The 18065-nt window shown below is 35.6% G+C and overlaps 1 protein-coding gene across 4 annotated transcripts in view; it reads left to right on the top strand.

Annotated features, from left to right (window-relative positions):
- The window catches only part of slc4a4b (solute carrier family 4 member 4b), a 40773-nt gene that overhangs the window by 11530 nt on the left and 11178 nt on the right, over positions 1-18065 (top strand). For 2 of the 4 annotated variants that reach the window (XM_027152863.2, XM_027152864.2), the window contains exons 2-13: positions 792-862; positions 2609-2782; positions 4173-4308; positions 5808-5968; positions 8526-8705; positions 10195-10290; positions 12679-12755; positions 14276-14433; positions 15970-16057; positions 16370-16524; positions 16648-16782; positions 16973-17147. In XM_027152863.2, the coding sequence (XP_027008664.1) occupies positions 792-862; positions 2609-2782; positions 4173-4308; positions 5808-5968; positions 8526-8705; positions 10195-10290; positions 12679-12755; positions 14276-14433; positions 15970-16057; positions 16370-16524; positions 16648-16782; positions 16973-17147 (1606 nt within the window). The remainder of the gene's footprint in view (positions 1-791; positions 863-2608; positions 2783-4172; positions 4309-5807; positions 5969-8525; positions 8706-10194; positions 10291-12678; positions 12756-14275; positions 14434-15969; positions 16058-16369; positions 16525-16647; positions 16783-16972; positions 17148-18065) is intronic. The other 2 variants (XM_027152865.2, XM_027152867.2) reach the window with 2 other exon arrangements.

The raw sequence follows: 18065 nt of genomic DNA on the forward strand, positions 1-18065 counted from the left end.
TGTGATTTTTCTGTGAGCATGTACACTCTGTATTGGTTGTCATGCATCTTTGTGCGTCACCTTGTTTTTGTCTAGATGTACAAGTATGTTGTATTCCAGCAGTCACTGTAGTCAGCTTCAATATTATTGGCATGTTCCCCCTGTGCTTCAGGGGTGTTCATCTGGGTAGGTAAGTTTCCTCTACCAGTCCAAAGGCTTGTGTTGTAGGCAGTTTGGCATGTCTGTGTATGTGTGAATGTATCATGCAATGTACCATGACACACCTGAGGAGACCCCGTGTAGGTTAAGCGGTACAGAAAGCGAAGTTGAGCACAATTTGTCAGTTGTTTTTGTGTAATTATAATGTTCCCCTTTCTCTGGAAGGGTGGCAATAATTCTGGAGATGACTGTATGAGTTTGTTTTATTGTGTGTGTGTGTGTTTGTGTTTGTATCACTGCTCAGGTGGTAAGAGCAAAGAGACCTTAATACACAACAGGATTCAACATACATTCACATGTGTATATATATATATATATATATATATATATATATATATATATATATATATATATATATATATAGTTTGTTTGTTTGTTTTGTTTTGTTATGTATTTTGACATGTTAAGTGAGAGACCATTAAGTCTCTTTTTTCTTTTTTCAGTCCTGCACACTTTGCTAAACAGCCATTGTTACAATTTTGAGAAATGTATAACTATATTTGGTTTATTCTTGTCTATTTTCTATACCTTTAATGTAATCATTTCTATTGTCTAATTCTCTTTCATTTTCTGCATCTTTCTTTTTTCTGTAGGGTGGATGAAGAGGCTGTGGTGGACAGAGGTGCCTCATATGTCAAACATTGTGACAAGGAGGAGGTTGAGAGTATGACACACACACACTTACACACACAAACATTTCTCCCAACAATCTATAGTTGTTCCTTTGTTTGTTTGTTTGTTTGTTTGTTTGTTTGTTTGTTCGGTGTCCATTGTTGATGTGGTAATGACACACATACATTAACCCAAGAAAGGATTATGGGCAATAAAGGTAACATGTAGATGTTAGAATCTAAAAACATGTAAAGACGTTTAACAGTCTAAACCTCAGTGCACACAGAAGATCTTCTACGTTGGTGTTAGATTTGTCGTGTTTGCACTGTTTCAGGATTAGATCCAACTGATGTTTGGTGAGTCTATTTATAGAAAACCCTCTAACCACAATACGCACACTTAAACATTAGTCATTGTGGCCACATTAGTTCTTTCAAACCTTTTTTTTTTCTGTTTTCATATGTCATCTATTTATTACTTACCTGATCATGAACTTTTAGGGTATACAATATGACACACACAGCCTCAGTCTGAAAATAATAAGTCTTGGCTGTAATCGGAATGTGCCACCTACTTAAGCATGATAGTAGTCTCGGTTAGTCACACTGTGTATAAATTGAGTGTCTATAAAAGGAAGCAAAAAAAAAGAGAAATTGGTAGACACTGTCAAGGTTGAATAGGGATAGAAGTATTGCAAGTATAATCCCATGAAAATTATAATCCCATTTCTTGTTTTTTTTGTCATATTTACTGTGTATAGGTGACACATTCATTGTTGTTCAAAATGTTAATCCTTCCAAGTAATATTGACATATAAACACATTTTACATATAAACAAATTATGCAATATTTTTTGACTGGATGCCCACAGCTTTGCTGGCTATGCTTTCAGTAGTAGCCTGACACTGTTCTTGGAAGAATATTTCTTTGTAGTTGTGATGCATGCCTTGTCAACATTTCTCTTGAAGATTATGTTGCAAGTTTATCACGTTGGTTTTGCTTGTAGAAAACAATGTTTAGAACTGCCTTCTGAACTTTTTGGCCTTGGCCCACAAAACAAACACTGCTCATCAACCAACGCTTAGCATTATATTGTGGTGATCAGTGAGTAGGATATTACAGAGATATCCAAAACAAGGCAATTTGTCAAAAGAGCCTGTTCCAGTCTACAGGAGTCTTCAGACTTAGAAAAGTTTAACTTTTTAACAGGGAAATTACACTAAATACACTGCCACTGAAACACTGGAGTGGTTTAAAACCAAGAATATCTGAATGTGTTAGAATGGCTTGTTCAAAGCTCAGACCAATCCATGTGATAACCTTTTGCAAGGCTTGAAAATTGATGTTTACCAATGGCTTCCATACAATTTGACAGTATTTGGGTGTACTGGGAGGTAGACAAATGCATATACAAGCAACAAATGTCAGGTAAACAGCTAATACTGTGTGTGTGTGTGTGTGTGTGTGTGTGTGTGTGTGTGTGTGTGTGTGTGTGTGTGTGTGTGTGTGTGTGTGTGTGTGTGTGTGTGTGTGTGTGTGTGTTTGTAACTCCCTAGTCTGTGCACAAATGTCAACTACCTCCTGTTCAAAGCAGATCAAACAGCAAACAGCAGCTAATAGCTGAAAAAGTTTTTTTTTAAGTATTAATTATTTTACATTTGAATATGTTGCTACCCAAGACCTAAGATATCTTATATGGAAATCACCTTTATAATATGAAAAATTACACATTCTTATGATAGTTCCAGCTATACAATTAATGTTTGTGTGTATTTTTGTGTGTGGTGTGTGTACACAGGCCATCACACAGTGTACATCGGTGTCCATGTACCGAAGAGTTACCATCGCCGTCGGAGACACAGAAGACGTTCAAGTCACAAAGAAAAGAAAGAGCGATTAATTGAAGGAGTGAGCGACAAATCGGACACTGAGAATGTGGATGACTCCTCCACCAGCATCCTCAAACCTCTCAGTAAGTCACATGGGGATAAAATATCCATTTTGAACCTCGATTTTCAATTTCCTTTATCTACTTAAATTGAAGTCCAGATTCGTTAATTAGTAGGAACAGGAAGATCAAGTAGAACGAGCTGCAAAAAGTAACAAACAGTCCCTCTGAATTCTTTTGCAACAGGAGAACCTGAGATGGAATTTCATTTCCTGATATTTACATCCAAATGAGTTAAAAAGCTTAAAATATGACACCATTTCTCAAGTGATAAATAATATTGGACATTTTTAAAAAATTGGTTGTGCTGTTAGATTTACTGTGTAAACAATTAATATCTCTAAAAACTGAAAGAAGGTGCAGTATAAGCCTGGAGATACGTCACAGTGTGTGAGTGAATGGGAGTTTAAAGACTGTGTGATAGTCTCCAAGGTTCTCTATTCTCTGTAATCCTATGGGTCACGGGCTGTCCATGAAGATCCATCCCAGCAGACCAACCAGGGGTAGGGTGTCAAGATGGATCAGGTAGGTCCGGAAAGAAGAAGCAGTCAAACTGGGAACCAGTGAGTGCCATGTACAGCTTGAGAGAGAGAGAAAATTATTATTGTATTAACTATTATTTACTTTCATTTCCTTCAAGATTACCTGTTCCTATTTTTTTCCAACTAAAATTCGGAGGTGCCATGTTCTAAGTTGATTAATATAGAAATATAGAATCTTTTGATGTCAAATGCCATGTTGTTCCAAGATTTTTGGAGGGGGATACATACATACCACACACACATAAACCAGAGCTATAATAAACATACTGCCAAAACTCCCCGATTAAATCAAACTACAGTATCAGAAAATCAGTTGATACCTGCATTATGGATTTTTTCCAGTGCTCTACAGAAGTGTTGCCCTTGCATCCAAGACTATGATTTTGTATCCTGACAGTGCTGACACACACACAACCACACACACACACACACATTGTTATTTTTTATCAAAAATATATATTACAATAATAATGATAGGCCAAGTCACATGGATGCTACTTTGGATACACTGTTATATGGATATTAAATGGGCGTGAAAGTTTAGAGTAGATGCAAATTTTCCCAGAACGCTGAATAGGATTTCAAAAATGTTTATTTTTATTAAATTATTATTATTATTATTATTATTATTATTATTATTATTATTATTATTATTATTATTATTATTATTATTATTTGTATTTGTATTTGTATTTGTATTATTATTTGTATAACACTTAATTTTTGTTTAATTTTTGCAAAACTATTTACATGATTGAAAAATCTGTCAACATGTTTATGTTTAACCTTTTTTACACTCTTGTTACATTACTCATGAATTTGTACATGCTGTATTGTTTTAGGTCTTTAACTGGTCACTTGTCTTTCTGCAGTCTCTTCGGCAGCCGAAAGGATCCGCTTTATTCTGGGTGAGGAGGAAAGTGGCCCCGCACCACCACAGTTATTCACTGAGCTTGATGAACTGCTCACCACTGATGGCAACGAGGTTGAGTGGAAAGAGACTGCCAGGTCATGCACACACACATACACACACACACACCCCCCACAGGCCAATGGACACAAGGAATGATATAGATAGGAAGACAAGGGTGGCAGTTAATTTTTTCATGAGAACAGAGAAAAATACACCAGCACACACTATTCTAAAACTTGGAACTGCAAGAATTGTGCAGTGTGACAGACACATGTGACATAATATGTGTAATTTCAGCTTGAAGCCCATAAATTACTACAAAGAGGCAAATCAGCCACAAACTGTTATTATTATTATTAGCCCTGTGTCACTGATGTGTCTCAGTATCATAGTGCTGTGCTTAGCTGAAATCACTGACCATTATGTAGGAGACTACATTTCTTTCTTTGAATACATGACAGTACAGATATTCATTGGGTGAGTGTAAAGGGTCACAAGCAAATCTTAAGAAGCTTATAAAATGGATTATCTTACATTTTTTTTTGCAATGGGAAAGTCTTTAGGACAGCACATTTTGTACTTTGTGTTTTTTTTGTTACATGCTATTCTGTGTTTTTTGTATTATTAAGAGAAAAAAATGTAAGTGAGTGTCTGTTTACGGCAGTTAAAATATAAGTGGAAATACATACATACTCATCCAGAAAATCCACAATATTAATTTCATTAATTAAATTGAAGCATGAAGTGTTGTTCATTAATAAAGTAAAAATGACAATCATAGGCTGAGGCATAAGGATAAAACACCTTGAGGAATGGAAAATAACCCAGTTCAGGGTGGTAATGGTATCACATGACACTGTATTGGGTCAGTCACTGCACCTGTTGTTTTTTTTTTCCAAGTTTTCAAAATACTCTTTAAGGCCACAGATATAGTTAAATTACAAAATCATTTTTGATCCTGTTCAAGAACTTAAACACTCATAGAAATACTCCAGTGTATGTTAATAAGTATAAAAATTTCTGACTTGCAAATTTGACAAATGTTTTTGATAACTACAATGAAAAAAGAAAAATACACTTGGCTTGGAAATTTAGACTTCATAGAATTATCTATGATTGCATTCAGTTTGGTTCTATTTTTTTCCATAGCACATTGTCACAAAGCAGTTTAAAATTTTAAAATTATAAATTTATCCCACATGAACAATCCAGAGGTAGTGCTGGCATTAAAAAAACTCTGAGCACAACTGCTGTGCTAAACCATTTCTAGGACCTTGTTGATAAAGTAAGTTTGATATTGACTTACAGTTGGACAGCTGACAGGGAGTGAAGGTCGAGTTTTTAAATCAGGGATTTGATAAATGCTAGTTTAAAAGATTTATGTACATAGCCAGTGCTTCTGTTATTACCCGTTTGAAGAAACATGTAGGTAAGGGATCATTCAATTCAATTCAATTCAAGTTTATTTGTATAGCGCTTTTTACAATAGACATTGTCTCAAAGCAGCTTTACAGAACATAAACAACTGTCATATACACAAGCTGATAATTATACATGTTGTTATATGTACTTATTAATGTGTTTATTTCTGTAGGTGGATCAAGTTTGAGGAGAAGGTAGAAGAGGGTGGAGAGAGGTGGAGTAAGCCCCATGTTGCCACTCTGTATCTGCACTCACTGTTTGAACTGAAGAAGTGCATAGAGAAGGGCACTGTCATGCTTGACATGGAGGCTAACTCACTGCAGCAGATTGTTGGTAAAAACTACAGCCATTTTCATTCATCACATTCTATGATGCAATGCACCTGAGCCCATTATTTCAAGATTCATTATTCTTTTATTCAAAGTATCCATGACTTAGTTTAAGTCTTTGGTACTTTTAATTGTGATGATTTTGGCTCACATTTAACAAAAACCCACCAATTCACTATCTCAAAAAATCTGAATATGGTGACATGCCAATCACCTAATCAACTCAAAACACCTGCAGAGGTTTCCTGAGGCATCAAAATGGTCTCTCAATTTGATTCACTAGGCAACACAATCATGGGGAAGACTGCTGATCTGACTGTTGTCCAGAAGACACCCTTCACAAGGAGGGTAAGCCACAAAGATTCATTGCCAAAGAAGCTGGCTGTTCACAGAGTGCTGTATCCAGGCATGTTAAAGGAAAGTTGAGTGGAAGGAAAAAGTGTGGAAGAAACCAACCGAGAGAACCACAGCCTGAAGAGGCTTGTCAAGCAAAATCAATTCAAGAATTTGGGTGAACTTCACAAGGAATTGACTAAGGCTGGGGTCAAGGCATCAAGAGCCACCACACACAGACGTGTCAACGAATTTGGCTACATTTGTCATTAGGGTTGCAAAGGGGCGGAAAGTTTCCGGTAAATTTCCGGAAACTTTCCACGGAAACTTAATCTGGGGAATTTTCGAAATTTACAGGAATTTACAGGAATTTATGGGAATTATTTGGAAATATAGGGAAATGTATATAGACTATATCATATACAATCATAAATAAATATTTTGTTTGGTCATAAGAAGACATGCATGCAAGGTAATACAAATTTTAAAAATGACGTCCTGACTGATTTAATTGTAAGTAGAACTTTAATTGATTATTTCATTGAGTAACACAAAAGCATAATAAACATTATTATGCTTGTAATAAACATAATAAACTTAATAATTGTAATAAACATATTTCCCTATGATTGCTGTAAAATGAAAGCATCCCCCACCCTTGCCCTTCTAAAAAAAAAAGTCAAATGTCAAATGAAGCATTTTTCTCAAGTGACTGTGTGGGGGAGGGTCATCAAATTATCTGTGCATGTGGTAACACTCCTAATTTACTGCTTATTAAGAGTTAGTAAGGTAGTTATTAAGTTTAGGTATTGGGTACAATTAAGAACGTAGAATAAGATAATGCAGAATAAGGCATTAATATGTGCTTAATAAGTACTAATAAATAGCCAATATTTTATTCATGCTAATAAGCAACTAGTTAAATGACCCTAAAATAAAGTGTTACTGTTCATGTTATGGAAGAATGCAAGTACATACAGGGGTTTGGCCTCAATGGCCCTCCAGTAAGCAGTGTGCTGTGTGCAAGTGGCCGAGGAATGCAGAGTACAAATTCAACTTAATTTGCATTAAATTTTGTTGTTTTAAACAAAATTATGCTGCAAGATTTTTTTAAATACATTTAAGTTCCTTGTTATAGGCAACTCTGCATTTTTTAAATTCCCAGTTTATTCCCATATATTCCCGTTAATTCCTATATATTCCCGTTAATACCGAAAGTTTCCAACCCTAGTGGTCATATTTCTCTTGTTAAGCAACTCCTGAACCACAGACAATGTCAGAGGCATCTTAGCTGGGCTAAGGAGAAGAAGAACTGGACTGTTGACCAGTGATCTAAAGTCCTCTTTTCAGATGAGAGCAAGTTTTGCATTTCATTTGGTAACCTAGAGACTATAGGAAGGGTGGAGAAGCTGATAGCAAAAGTTGCTTGAAGTCCAGTGTTACGTTTCCACAGTCTGTGATGATTTAGTGTGCAATGTCATCTGCTGGTGTTGGTCCACTGTGTTTGTGAAATTCTATAGCACTTCATGCTTCCTTCTGCTGACCAACTATTTAAAGATGCTGATTTCATTTTCCAGCAGGATTTGGCACCTGCCCACACTGCCAAAAGCACCAATAGTTGGTTAAATGACCATGGTGTTGGTGTACTTGACTGGCCAGCAAACTCCCTAGACCAAAAAATGCAGATGAGCTGAAAGCCACTGTGAAAGAAACCTGGGCTTCCATACCACCTCAGCAGTGACACAGACTGATCACCTCCATGCCATGCTGAATTGAGGCAGTAATTAAAGCAAAAGGTGCCCTAACCAAGTATTGAGTACATATACAGTAAATGAACATACTTTCCAGAAGGCCAACAATTTTTTATTGGTCTTATGATAATCTAATTTTTTGAGATAGTGAATGGGTGAGTTTGTTAAATGTGAGCCAAAAGTCAGCACAATTAAAAGTACCAAAAACTTGAACTACTTCAGTCTGTGTGTACTGAATTTATATAATACAAGAGTTTCACTATTTGAGTTGAATTACTGAAATAAATCAACTTTTCCACAACATTATAAATTATTGAGATGCACCTATATATTTAGAACCAAGTAAGCAAGATGAAAACATGGTTGAAAAACCTTGATTACTTTAAATTAAAAATGAAGACTTGATTACTTTAAATTAAAAATGGACTTATTCTTTTTCATTCACTGTCTTTGCCATCCTCTGGCTCGTCCTCTCAGAAATGATCACAGACACTCAGATTGAGACGGGGCTGTTGAAGGCTGAGCTAAAGGAAAAGGTTACATACACACTACTGCGAAAACACCGCCATCAGACCAAGAAGTCCAACCTACGCTCTTTGGCTGACATTGGCCGAACTGTCTCGAGTGCAAGTAGGCTGTTTTCAAACCAAGAGAATGGTAAAGCTGTCTTACTGCTACAAAAAACTACTCTAACTCTCATTCTTTGTGATTCTCTTTCCATATCTGTGTTTAAAAGCTAATATGAACTTTGGCTTTACATTTCTTTGCTAACACTCATTATCTATCCCAATTTGGTGCTTTTACTAGAATTTCAGCCATTTGAACAGGCATTCAACTGAATGATATGCCTTTAAGCCCCCAAATAGCCTCTTGCTTTTTTACTACGTCATGATGCATAAAATCAGTTGTAACTTGCTTCATGTTTATAGCAGATAAATAAGCACACATACATACATACATACATACATACATACATACATACATACATACATACATACACACACACACACACACACACACACACACACACACACACACACATATATATATATATAAAATCAGTTGTAACTTGCTTCATGTTTATAGCAGGTAAATAAGCACACATACATACATACATACATACACACACACACACACACACACACACACACACACACACACACAAACACACACACACACATATATATATATATATATATATGTGTGTGTGTGTGTGTGTGTGTGTATGTGTGTGTGTGTGTGTGTGTGTGTGTGTGTGTGTGTGTGTATGTATGTATGTATGTCTGTATGTATGTGTGTGTGCACATACATACATACATACATACATACACACACACACACACACACACACACACACACACACACACACACACACATATATATATATATATATATATATATATATGTGTGTGTGTGTGTGTGTGTGTGTGTGTGTGTGTGTGTGTGTGTGTGTGTGTGTGTGTGTGTGTGTATGTATGTATGTATGTATGTATGTATGTGTGCTTATTTACCTGCTATAAACATGAAGCAAGTTACAACTGATTTTATATATATATGTGTGTGTGTGTGTGTGTGTGTGTGTGTGTGTGTGTGTGTATGTATGTATGTATGTATGTATGTATGTATGTATGTATGTATGTATGTATGTATGTATGTATGTATGTGTGCTTATTTATCTGCTATTTAACTGATTTTATTACAGTAGATGAAATATCTTTAAATACTTGCCTGCTGAAGTGTTTATGTATGCAGTAGTTAGCATCAGGGGCTAGGCTCTGTTAGGCTTTAAATGAGTGTTCTTATGGACAATTAAAGTGGCTGGCATTCTTGTAAGACACTAAAGAGATTTGAAATTTTGAAGATAAAAAATCTTTTTCTGTAATAAGTAAATGAGCTTTCTATGTCTATAATAAAAAGAAAATCAGCATAATGTTTTACAGAAACCTTTTCTGTATCTTGTGATCTAAACTGACAATACTTTCTTCTTTGTTCCTTTTTCCCTTTCTCTTCTTTGTCATGGTTTGCTTTCCTCTATGTGTCTGTCTGTCTGTCTGTCTGCCTGTCTGTCGGTCTGTCTGCCTGTCTGCCTGTCGGTCTGTCTGTGTCTGGTGTGTGCCTATTTATGCGTGTGTGCGTGGCATGACAGTGCGTGGTTCTGTTGACCACTCTGTGCCACGCTTTAGCATCTCTGAAATTGAAGGCCAAATACAGATGCAGAGAAGCAACAGCGTGGGTATGCTTTGTAAGTCTAGAATAAAAGATTAACTGTAAAATGTACAAAGATCACACTCCTGTTAGGTGCAATGAAAAGCTAAATAGATTACTGTACTTTGTTGTAAAATACTAACAAAAAGAACAAAAATATGCATACTGTATCATGGATCTTTGAAAGTCATATCCCTTTTTAAGTTTTGTGATATTAGACACAGGTATTACATCATTATGAACAGTTCCTAGGAAAGGGAATATCGTAACTTTTTATTGTAAGGATCCTTAAAACTTCACAGTGTTAAATTAAACTTTGTCCTTGTAAAATGTTTTGAGTAAAATAATAATCCAGTATGACCAGATTTGTTGCTGTGTTTCACACAAATACTGTATAGAATAAATTGAAAGTAAAGAATAAACAACCAAACAAACTAACAAACTAAAAAAACAGCAGCGTAACTACAGTATATTGATCCAGCTTTTGGTCATAGGGTAACTAATGCCTCCACGCCCCCAAAGCTGTGCTCCCTCTGTCTCACTGAGGAAAGTCAATGTATTTGTTCCAGTGGCCTTCGAGACCTGAGACTACCTCTCTGATCCGTATACCAGTTTATTTTAATTCTCATAAAACTCTTCAGAACTTCACAAAAAATAAAAATAAATAAATAAATAATAAGATCTAGAAGGTCCCAAATGAGCAGGACAGAGGACAGAGGTGAGAGAGATAAGGGAATAAAAAAAATGCTAAAAGCTGGAGAGGTAACAGACTTAAACTATAGCAAAAGATGATTATTTTCCTGTGCATAGTTGCTAATAATGTGGAATAAAGATATCTTACTTTATCTCAGAAATGCACTTACAAAACCCTCCCTAATAATAATGATGCAATGCTACGGCAGTATTTTTTTGGCTTCAAGCAAAAGCTTAAAATGCCTGTTAGTTTTGTTTCAGCTCAGTTTTGTGGCTGCATAATATATAGTTTTCATTTGTTTTACTTTTTTTCCACTGTGTGTATTATGTGTGCTTCTACTATAACTAAATGGCTTTATCTATAACAAATAACCAAAAAAAAAAAAAAAATACAATACACAAAATGTTTAACAACATAATGAGGACAGGATATAGAAATGTTCTCAACTTATAAAAGTGAACAACGTTTTAAAATGAGTCAGTGATTTTGCCTTTCAATTTGCACCTTTGCATCTGATTACAACAATGTCATTCTCACAGCACAGATAAAGGCGAGTTAGCACAAAAATGTTTCTAAGCAGTAATGAATTGCAAATTTCTCATTATATACACTTTCAGTTTATCTAGTCATCAGTGAGGCCTGGTCTCTGTCATTCTGTCTATATTTGTCATTGACCCTTTGGATATTTTCTTGTTTATTTTCTCTGATCTCTATATTATCCTTATAATTATATCTTTCACTGACTTTTTGTTTGATTACAAGAGTGGATTGTTGTCCTTCATGTTCATGCTTGTATATGGTTCAAGGTCTACAACACAAGCAAAATATAGATGTAAAACCTATCTATACAACTTGCCACTAACACACACTCTAATCTGACACCTCTTACTGTTCAAACTAACCCAGCCTCCATTATTACTGCACTGAAAGGTCATATAATTACCAAGAATACATAACACAATATAATATCTTATTGCAGATTTTTTTGGTTGCACAATGAGAGAAGGGCTATAGTCATTACTGGCACAAATTTAATCACTAAGAGTAATAATCCTCACTAATTACACAAAGAAGCAGACCGCCTGGGCTGCACTTCTAATCCTGCCATTGCAGCCTATTATTAACCGGCTAATCAGAACTAATCAGCTGATTAGTGGTTTGTACAAGACATATGTAAATCTATTCATTTAAATTGTTTAATCTGTTCCTGGAAAACTGTTCTAAGTACATTATTCATAGTTTAAATTTAGGAATTATGAAACTTTAAAATGAAACAAAGTTACAAATAAACCTAGAAGTATATACATTTAATCCTTGTGCAAATTTGGAAAGCAGATACGCGCACACACACACCCAAACTACACTAAAAAAACAAGAACTTGCCATGTGATCCACTGAGACACATTTTTAAAACACATGTTGAGATGACACTGAAATGATTACTAAATAGCTAAAATAACATGGAACTTATTTTTATGCATATATATATATATATATATATATATATATATATATATATATATATATATATATATATATATATATAACAACATAAAACTGTTTTAACATTATCATTACATTCATTACAAATAAAAAAAGAAAAACATTTTTTTTTATTAAATTAAAAGAAATTATTCAACATACATGAAGACCTTATTAAGAAATATTTTCTGCCCAAATTAGGGGTTAACACGATTCAAAGGAATATTGTATTCTTTCTCATTTACACAGGTACTCCAGCTGCAGTGCCCCAAAATCTGACCTCCAGCAGCCTTAATGACCTCTCTGACAAGCCTGAGAAGGACCAGGTAGGACAATGACGAGGACAATTGGTGTCCCTAAAACCTTGTGTACCTGAATGTTTTCTGAAATCCTCATGTGAACTTAAACTTACTCTTTACATTTTTTCAGTCATTTCCCTTTACAGCTTAAGATGCCTTGACTTTCAATAATAGCCTTTTCAATTTATAAGACCTGTTTAATACTTTTATCAGGTATACCAGTGACGAAGTCAAGAATTGTAAAGAAGTACTAACAGATATACTAATTTACACATGTACCAGTTTCCCACCTGTATCTCTCTCATTGTGCAAATACATGCAATGAAATACATTTGATTGATCCCACTGTGAGGAAATTCACTCATGCATTCACAATAATGCATACAATGGTTTTGTTACAGGTTTCCACAAACATTTGGCCTTATAGTGTACATTAAAAGCTCAAAAATATTTCACTTTCTATTGCAAACTCATACAAATGTACCCACATACGTCTGTGATAGCTTCACTTTTCCTCTCCTCTCACACACAGTCAAATACAAACAGCTCATTCTCTCCCGTTGTCAGAACGCCACAGACTCTAAATTACTCCTCAGTGAATATGGGCCTCACTTTCTTCAATAAAGATTTCACACAGTACCTTTCCTCTGTTTCCTGCACTCTAGTTTGGATGCAGTTTCACTCTCCCAGTCACAGGAATTGGTTTATCTTCTCTTCTTGCGTCAGAACTATGGTATTTGTCATGTAAAATCAATGCTACAGGACAAATCACACCATGGGAGTCATTATTCTGATAACCTCTGATAATCACTTATCCAAAACTCATGGTTAAACATTCACACACAAGAACAAGCATGTTTTGTGTGTGTTCTTGAAGCTCTGCAGCATATCCCTGCATGACCTTTAGTAGTAGACTTTGCTTGCTTACAGTTTCAGGACAATTTTTTCTCTGACTGCTCATAATGTTTCTTTTCAGTGTCTATAGAGGCAATAGAGGGAAACGCACCATGTTTTAAGACATTTTCATAGGCTTTGTGAAGTGTTTTTTTAAATTGTCTGTTGGTCTCTACTTAAATTTACAGAAGCTTCAGTTAGAAATGAAAAAAACACAATAAAAAGGTTACTCAGTTTCCGAATCTATCTATTTCCTGAGCAACCTTTTGGTTTGGGTTTTAAGAGGTTGTGCAGAACAGATTTTCTTTTCTAAAAAATGTTCTCATTTTGTTGCTGTCGAATCTGAAGGTGGTCACAGAAGCGTGTAATGTTTGTTCTTTTCTAAACACTAGAACTGCTCATAGAGTTAATACCCTGCACCTAAAAAAACTTTCTTTAAAAGATATTTCAATTAAAAAAAAATAATTTTATGTCCTGTTGTTAAGGTATGTACTTTTAATATATTATTAGTCTTACCTTATTTGTTAATTTTGTATTTTTCTCCTGGTATGCTTTTATTTCATTTTACATATTATAGACTGTGACTGACACAAATGTTCTGATTACTGGATTCTATATACCATAAATTGTGGCTAATTTTTCTCTCTGTGCAGTTAAATAATAAATTCATGAAGAAGATCCCACGGGATGCAGAGGCATCTAACATTCTTGTGGGTGAAGTGGACTTCTTAGATTCTCCTTTTGTGGCCTTTGTGCGGCTCCAGCAGGCCATCATGCTTGCAGGGCTCACTGAAGTCCCTGTGCCTACACGGTAATCTACAATCTAAATTAAGGCTGCAGTGGTATGAAAAATTACTCTATATACTCACTATGAGTTTAATCTGACTAATCTGTAAGGCTATGCTTAGGAAAAAGTATAATAATAGAAGAAGCCAAATTGAGGTCATATTTGAAATGCCAAATGTAACTAGATTTGTAAAGTTTGTCACAACAAACTTTGATGTTGGCTTTGACAAAGCAAGTATTCGCAAAGGCCGGTGTTTTTTGGAGGCGAGAGGACATAAGGATCAGTGTTACGTTTGGAAGCAAATGGACAGAAAGCTAGGGTGCCAAAACATTTGGAGTCAAGTGGAGACGAACATGTGACGTCATCCAAATACTCTTGAGGAAGATCCCCACATTGGGCTGAGTGTTTTGATATATTTTCATGCGACATCACGTGACGTCATCAGAATACCCGTGAGGAAGTTCCCCTCATTGTTCTGAGTGTTTTGATATATGACATATCACATATATGACATAAGTTTTTTGATTTTGCATATATTTTCTCATAGACTCCCATTATAAAGTTTGGAGGTTTATAACTCGGCAAGCTTTCGAACTATCTTCACCAAACTCTTCCAGCTCCTTTAGGATGATACTCTGAACAAAGTTTTACATTGGTGTACCGACTGGCCTTTTTGTTGTCCCGCAGCCCTGCCCCCAAAATATGCAAAATCAAAAAATATCAAAACACTCAGAACAATGAGGGGAACTTCCTCACGTGTATTTTGCTCACGTCACGTGACGTCATGATAATCAAAAATTATCACAACATGGACAAGTGACATATCAAAACAAGCAGCCATGTGGGGAACTTCCTCAGAAGTATTTGGATAATGTCACATGCTTGTCTCCACTTACCTCCAAATGTTTTGGCAACCTAGCTTTCTGTCCACTTGCCTCCAAAAGCAACACCAACCCTTATGTCCACTTGTCTCCAAAAAGCACCATCCGTTGCGAATATTTGCATCGTCAAAGATAACATCAAACTTTACAAATCTAATTTTATATTGCAATACATACACAATCACAATAGTAACCTAAGTCTATTTAACAGATTAAAGGTAGACATCCAACAGACACTACAACAATCACTGACAGGACATAATGTTTGTTCTTTTCTAAACACTAGAAATGCTCATAGTAAATGTAAACACTTACTGAAGTACACACAGTGCACAACATGCAGGGGTACTATGTCAAATCTAAATCATTATCATTTCCGGGAAGAATGAACTGTTATGTGATTAGTCCTTTAGTGGAAAGTTTCATAAATATATGATAATGGCTTGTAGTAGCTGATAAACTCATATGACTTTGAAATTAAAGCACAGATTCAGTCAATTGTAAAAATGGAAAACGCAGTTTAAAGATTAGTATTTCACTTGCAGATGGACTGTGATTGAATTATGACCTTGTGCTTATAAATACTTGCTGTATATGCACTGCATGTTTTTAGCTATGTATGCAAAATTAAAAGCTCATATTTTTGCCTGAATATGATTTATTTTGCATTGTTTTTCAGATTTTTGTTTGTTCTTTTGGGACCGACAGGAAAAGCCAGATCATACCACGAGATTGGTCGAGCCATTGCTACTTTAATGTCAGATGAGGTGTGTGTGTTAGGTATTTTGTGGCTATGGGGAACCTTTAAAAAATATCATTGTGTATGCATGTGCCAGGAAAAGCAACACATTATATGAGTTCAGTGATGTACTCTGTTGGAAGTATATCTGCATTAGATTGATGATGCCAAGAAGTTTGTAATGATCTTGATCTGACTGTAAACTGTCACAAATTAAACAGTGTGGTGAACAAATTCATTTACTTAAATCATCTTTTCAATATTTACTCCTAAATATTAGCATGTCACATTCTTCACACATGTTTGGAGTTTTGAAGATGCATGATTCTTTGTGCTCTAGGTGTTTCATGACATTGCATACAAGGCCAAAGTTCGGGGTGACCTATTGGCTGGTATTGAGGAATTCCTTGATGAGGTCATTGTGTTACCCCCTGGAGAGTGGGACCCTGACATTCGTATTGAGCCCCCAAAATCACTACCATCCTCAGACAAACGGTACGCATGTAGTTTACCTTTACACTCAGTGACCATATCACAGTCTAAAATGGTATAAAAGTGAATCAAATATAGAAAGTTTTTGACATTTCTATTTCTATTTGCTCACTCTTGTCCATGTAGAAAGAATAACTTGGGAGCAGGAGGAGTTGGAGGTGGAGATGGATCCAAGCTTAATGGCGATGCTCCTATTGAAAGTGGTGCAGGAGGAGGTGGTGGAGGTCACCATGTTGGAGAGGAGCTCAAGTTCACTGGCAAGTGAGTGGTGTTTGGCCTTTATTCTATTGGTAAAACTGCAGCGCAAACACAGATTATTGGATGTAATGCTGTAACACTAATGTCACTAATGTGTTAACACAGCCCTTATGCTAACACTAGCTCAGTGATTATTATTTTCTTTTTGCTCCTTTTTTAATCACTCTCTTGCTATCTGTCTCTGTTTTCTCAGGTTTTGTGGTGGTCTGTGTCTGGATGTTAAGCGGAAGCTGCCATTTTTTGCAAGTGATTTTTACGATGCCCTGAATATCCAGGCCTTGTCTACTATTTTGTTTATCTATCTGGGCACCGTAACCAATGCCATCACCTTTGGAGGCTTGCTTGGAGATGCCACAGATAACATGCAGGTACAGAAGATTATTGCTCAGCTAATTAAAATAATGAGTTAATATGTTTGGTAGGAGGAGGGGAAGACAGTGTATATATGTAGAGTATATGTGTTTTTGATTTCCATCAAAAAAAGGACTGATTTGAGTTTCAAAAAAATCTTGAAAAACCTACCGAAGTTTTTCTATTTAAGGTGTGTTAGTGTGTTGGTTAATGTACATTTCAGTTACAAATGCTGAAACTCAGAGATGTTTTTGAAATGTCTCTTTTAGTAGGTGTGTGTGGTGGTACATATAGCCATGTGCTCTGGAATCAGAAGGCTGTTACAAATCTATTTTGCTCTGTAGGTGCTCTGTAAGTCTCAAGCTAAGAAGGATCAGCTTCACTTTAAATAGTAATGAATTACAAAGTATGTGAGCAAGTACACACACATACTCTCATATGCACACATCAAGCATGCATACTAACACAAGCATACACATTTCTTTTCATATCCTTTTGATGTCCTTTCGTTGCAGCTGTGGAAAGTTTCAAAATGCAAATTAGATTTTTTTTGGTTTTGTTAATTGTTCTTGTTCCTATCTATGAAAAAAACTATTAAAATCGCACATGAGCTTCTACTATCCCAGCCACTCTAAAATGTTCAGTCAATCATTCTGACTCCATTAAATTCCACTAGGTTATAATTTTATTTTTTGTTTTTGTAATTAAGAAATCTGAAGAACATCAAACAATCCTCAAACTGACCTCTGCTTCAGAATACTGTCACTTGGTACCCAGAATATTCCAGAATATTTGATTCAACAACCACATGTTGCTTCTCTTTTTGTTTGTGATTGTGGATGTTCTTCAAATTTTTGCATGGATTTGCCCCTTTTGTGAAGCTGATTGTATTGTAATGCAGTGGCATTTACACCAGTCAGCCGTTGATAACATTA

Source organism: Tachysurus fulvidraco, chromosome 21, assembly GCF_022655615.1.
Source record: "Tachysurus fulvidraco isolate hzauxx_2018 chromosome 21, HZAU_PFXX_2.0, whole genome shotgun sequence".
NCBI lineage: Eukaryota > Metazoa > Chordata > Actinopteri > Siluriformes > Bagridae > Tachysurus > Tachysurus fulvidraco.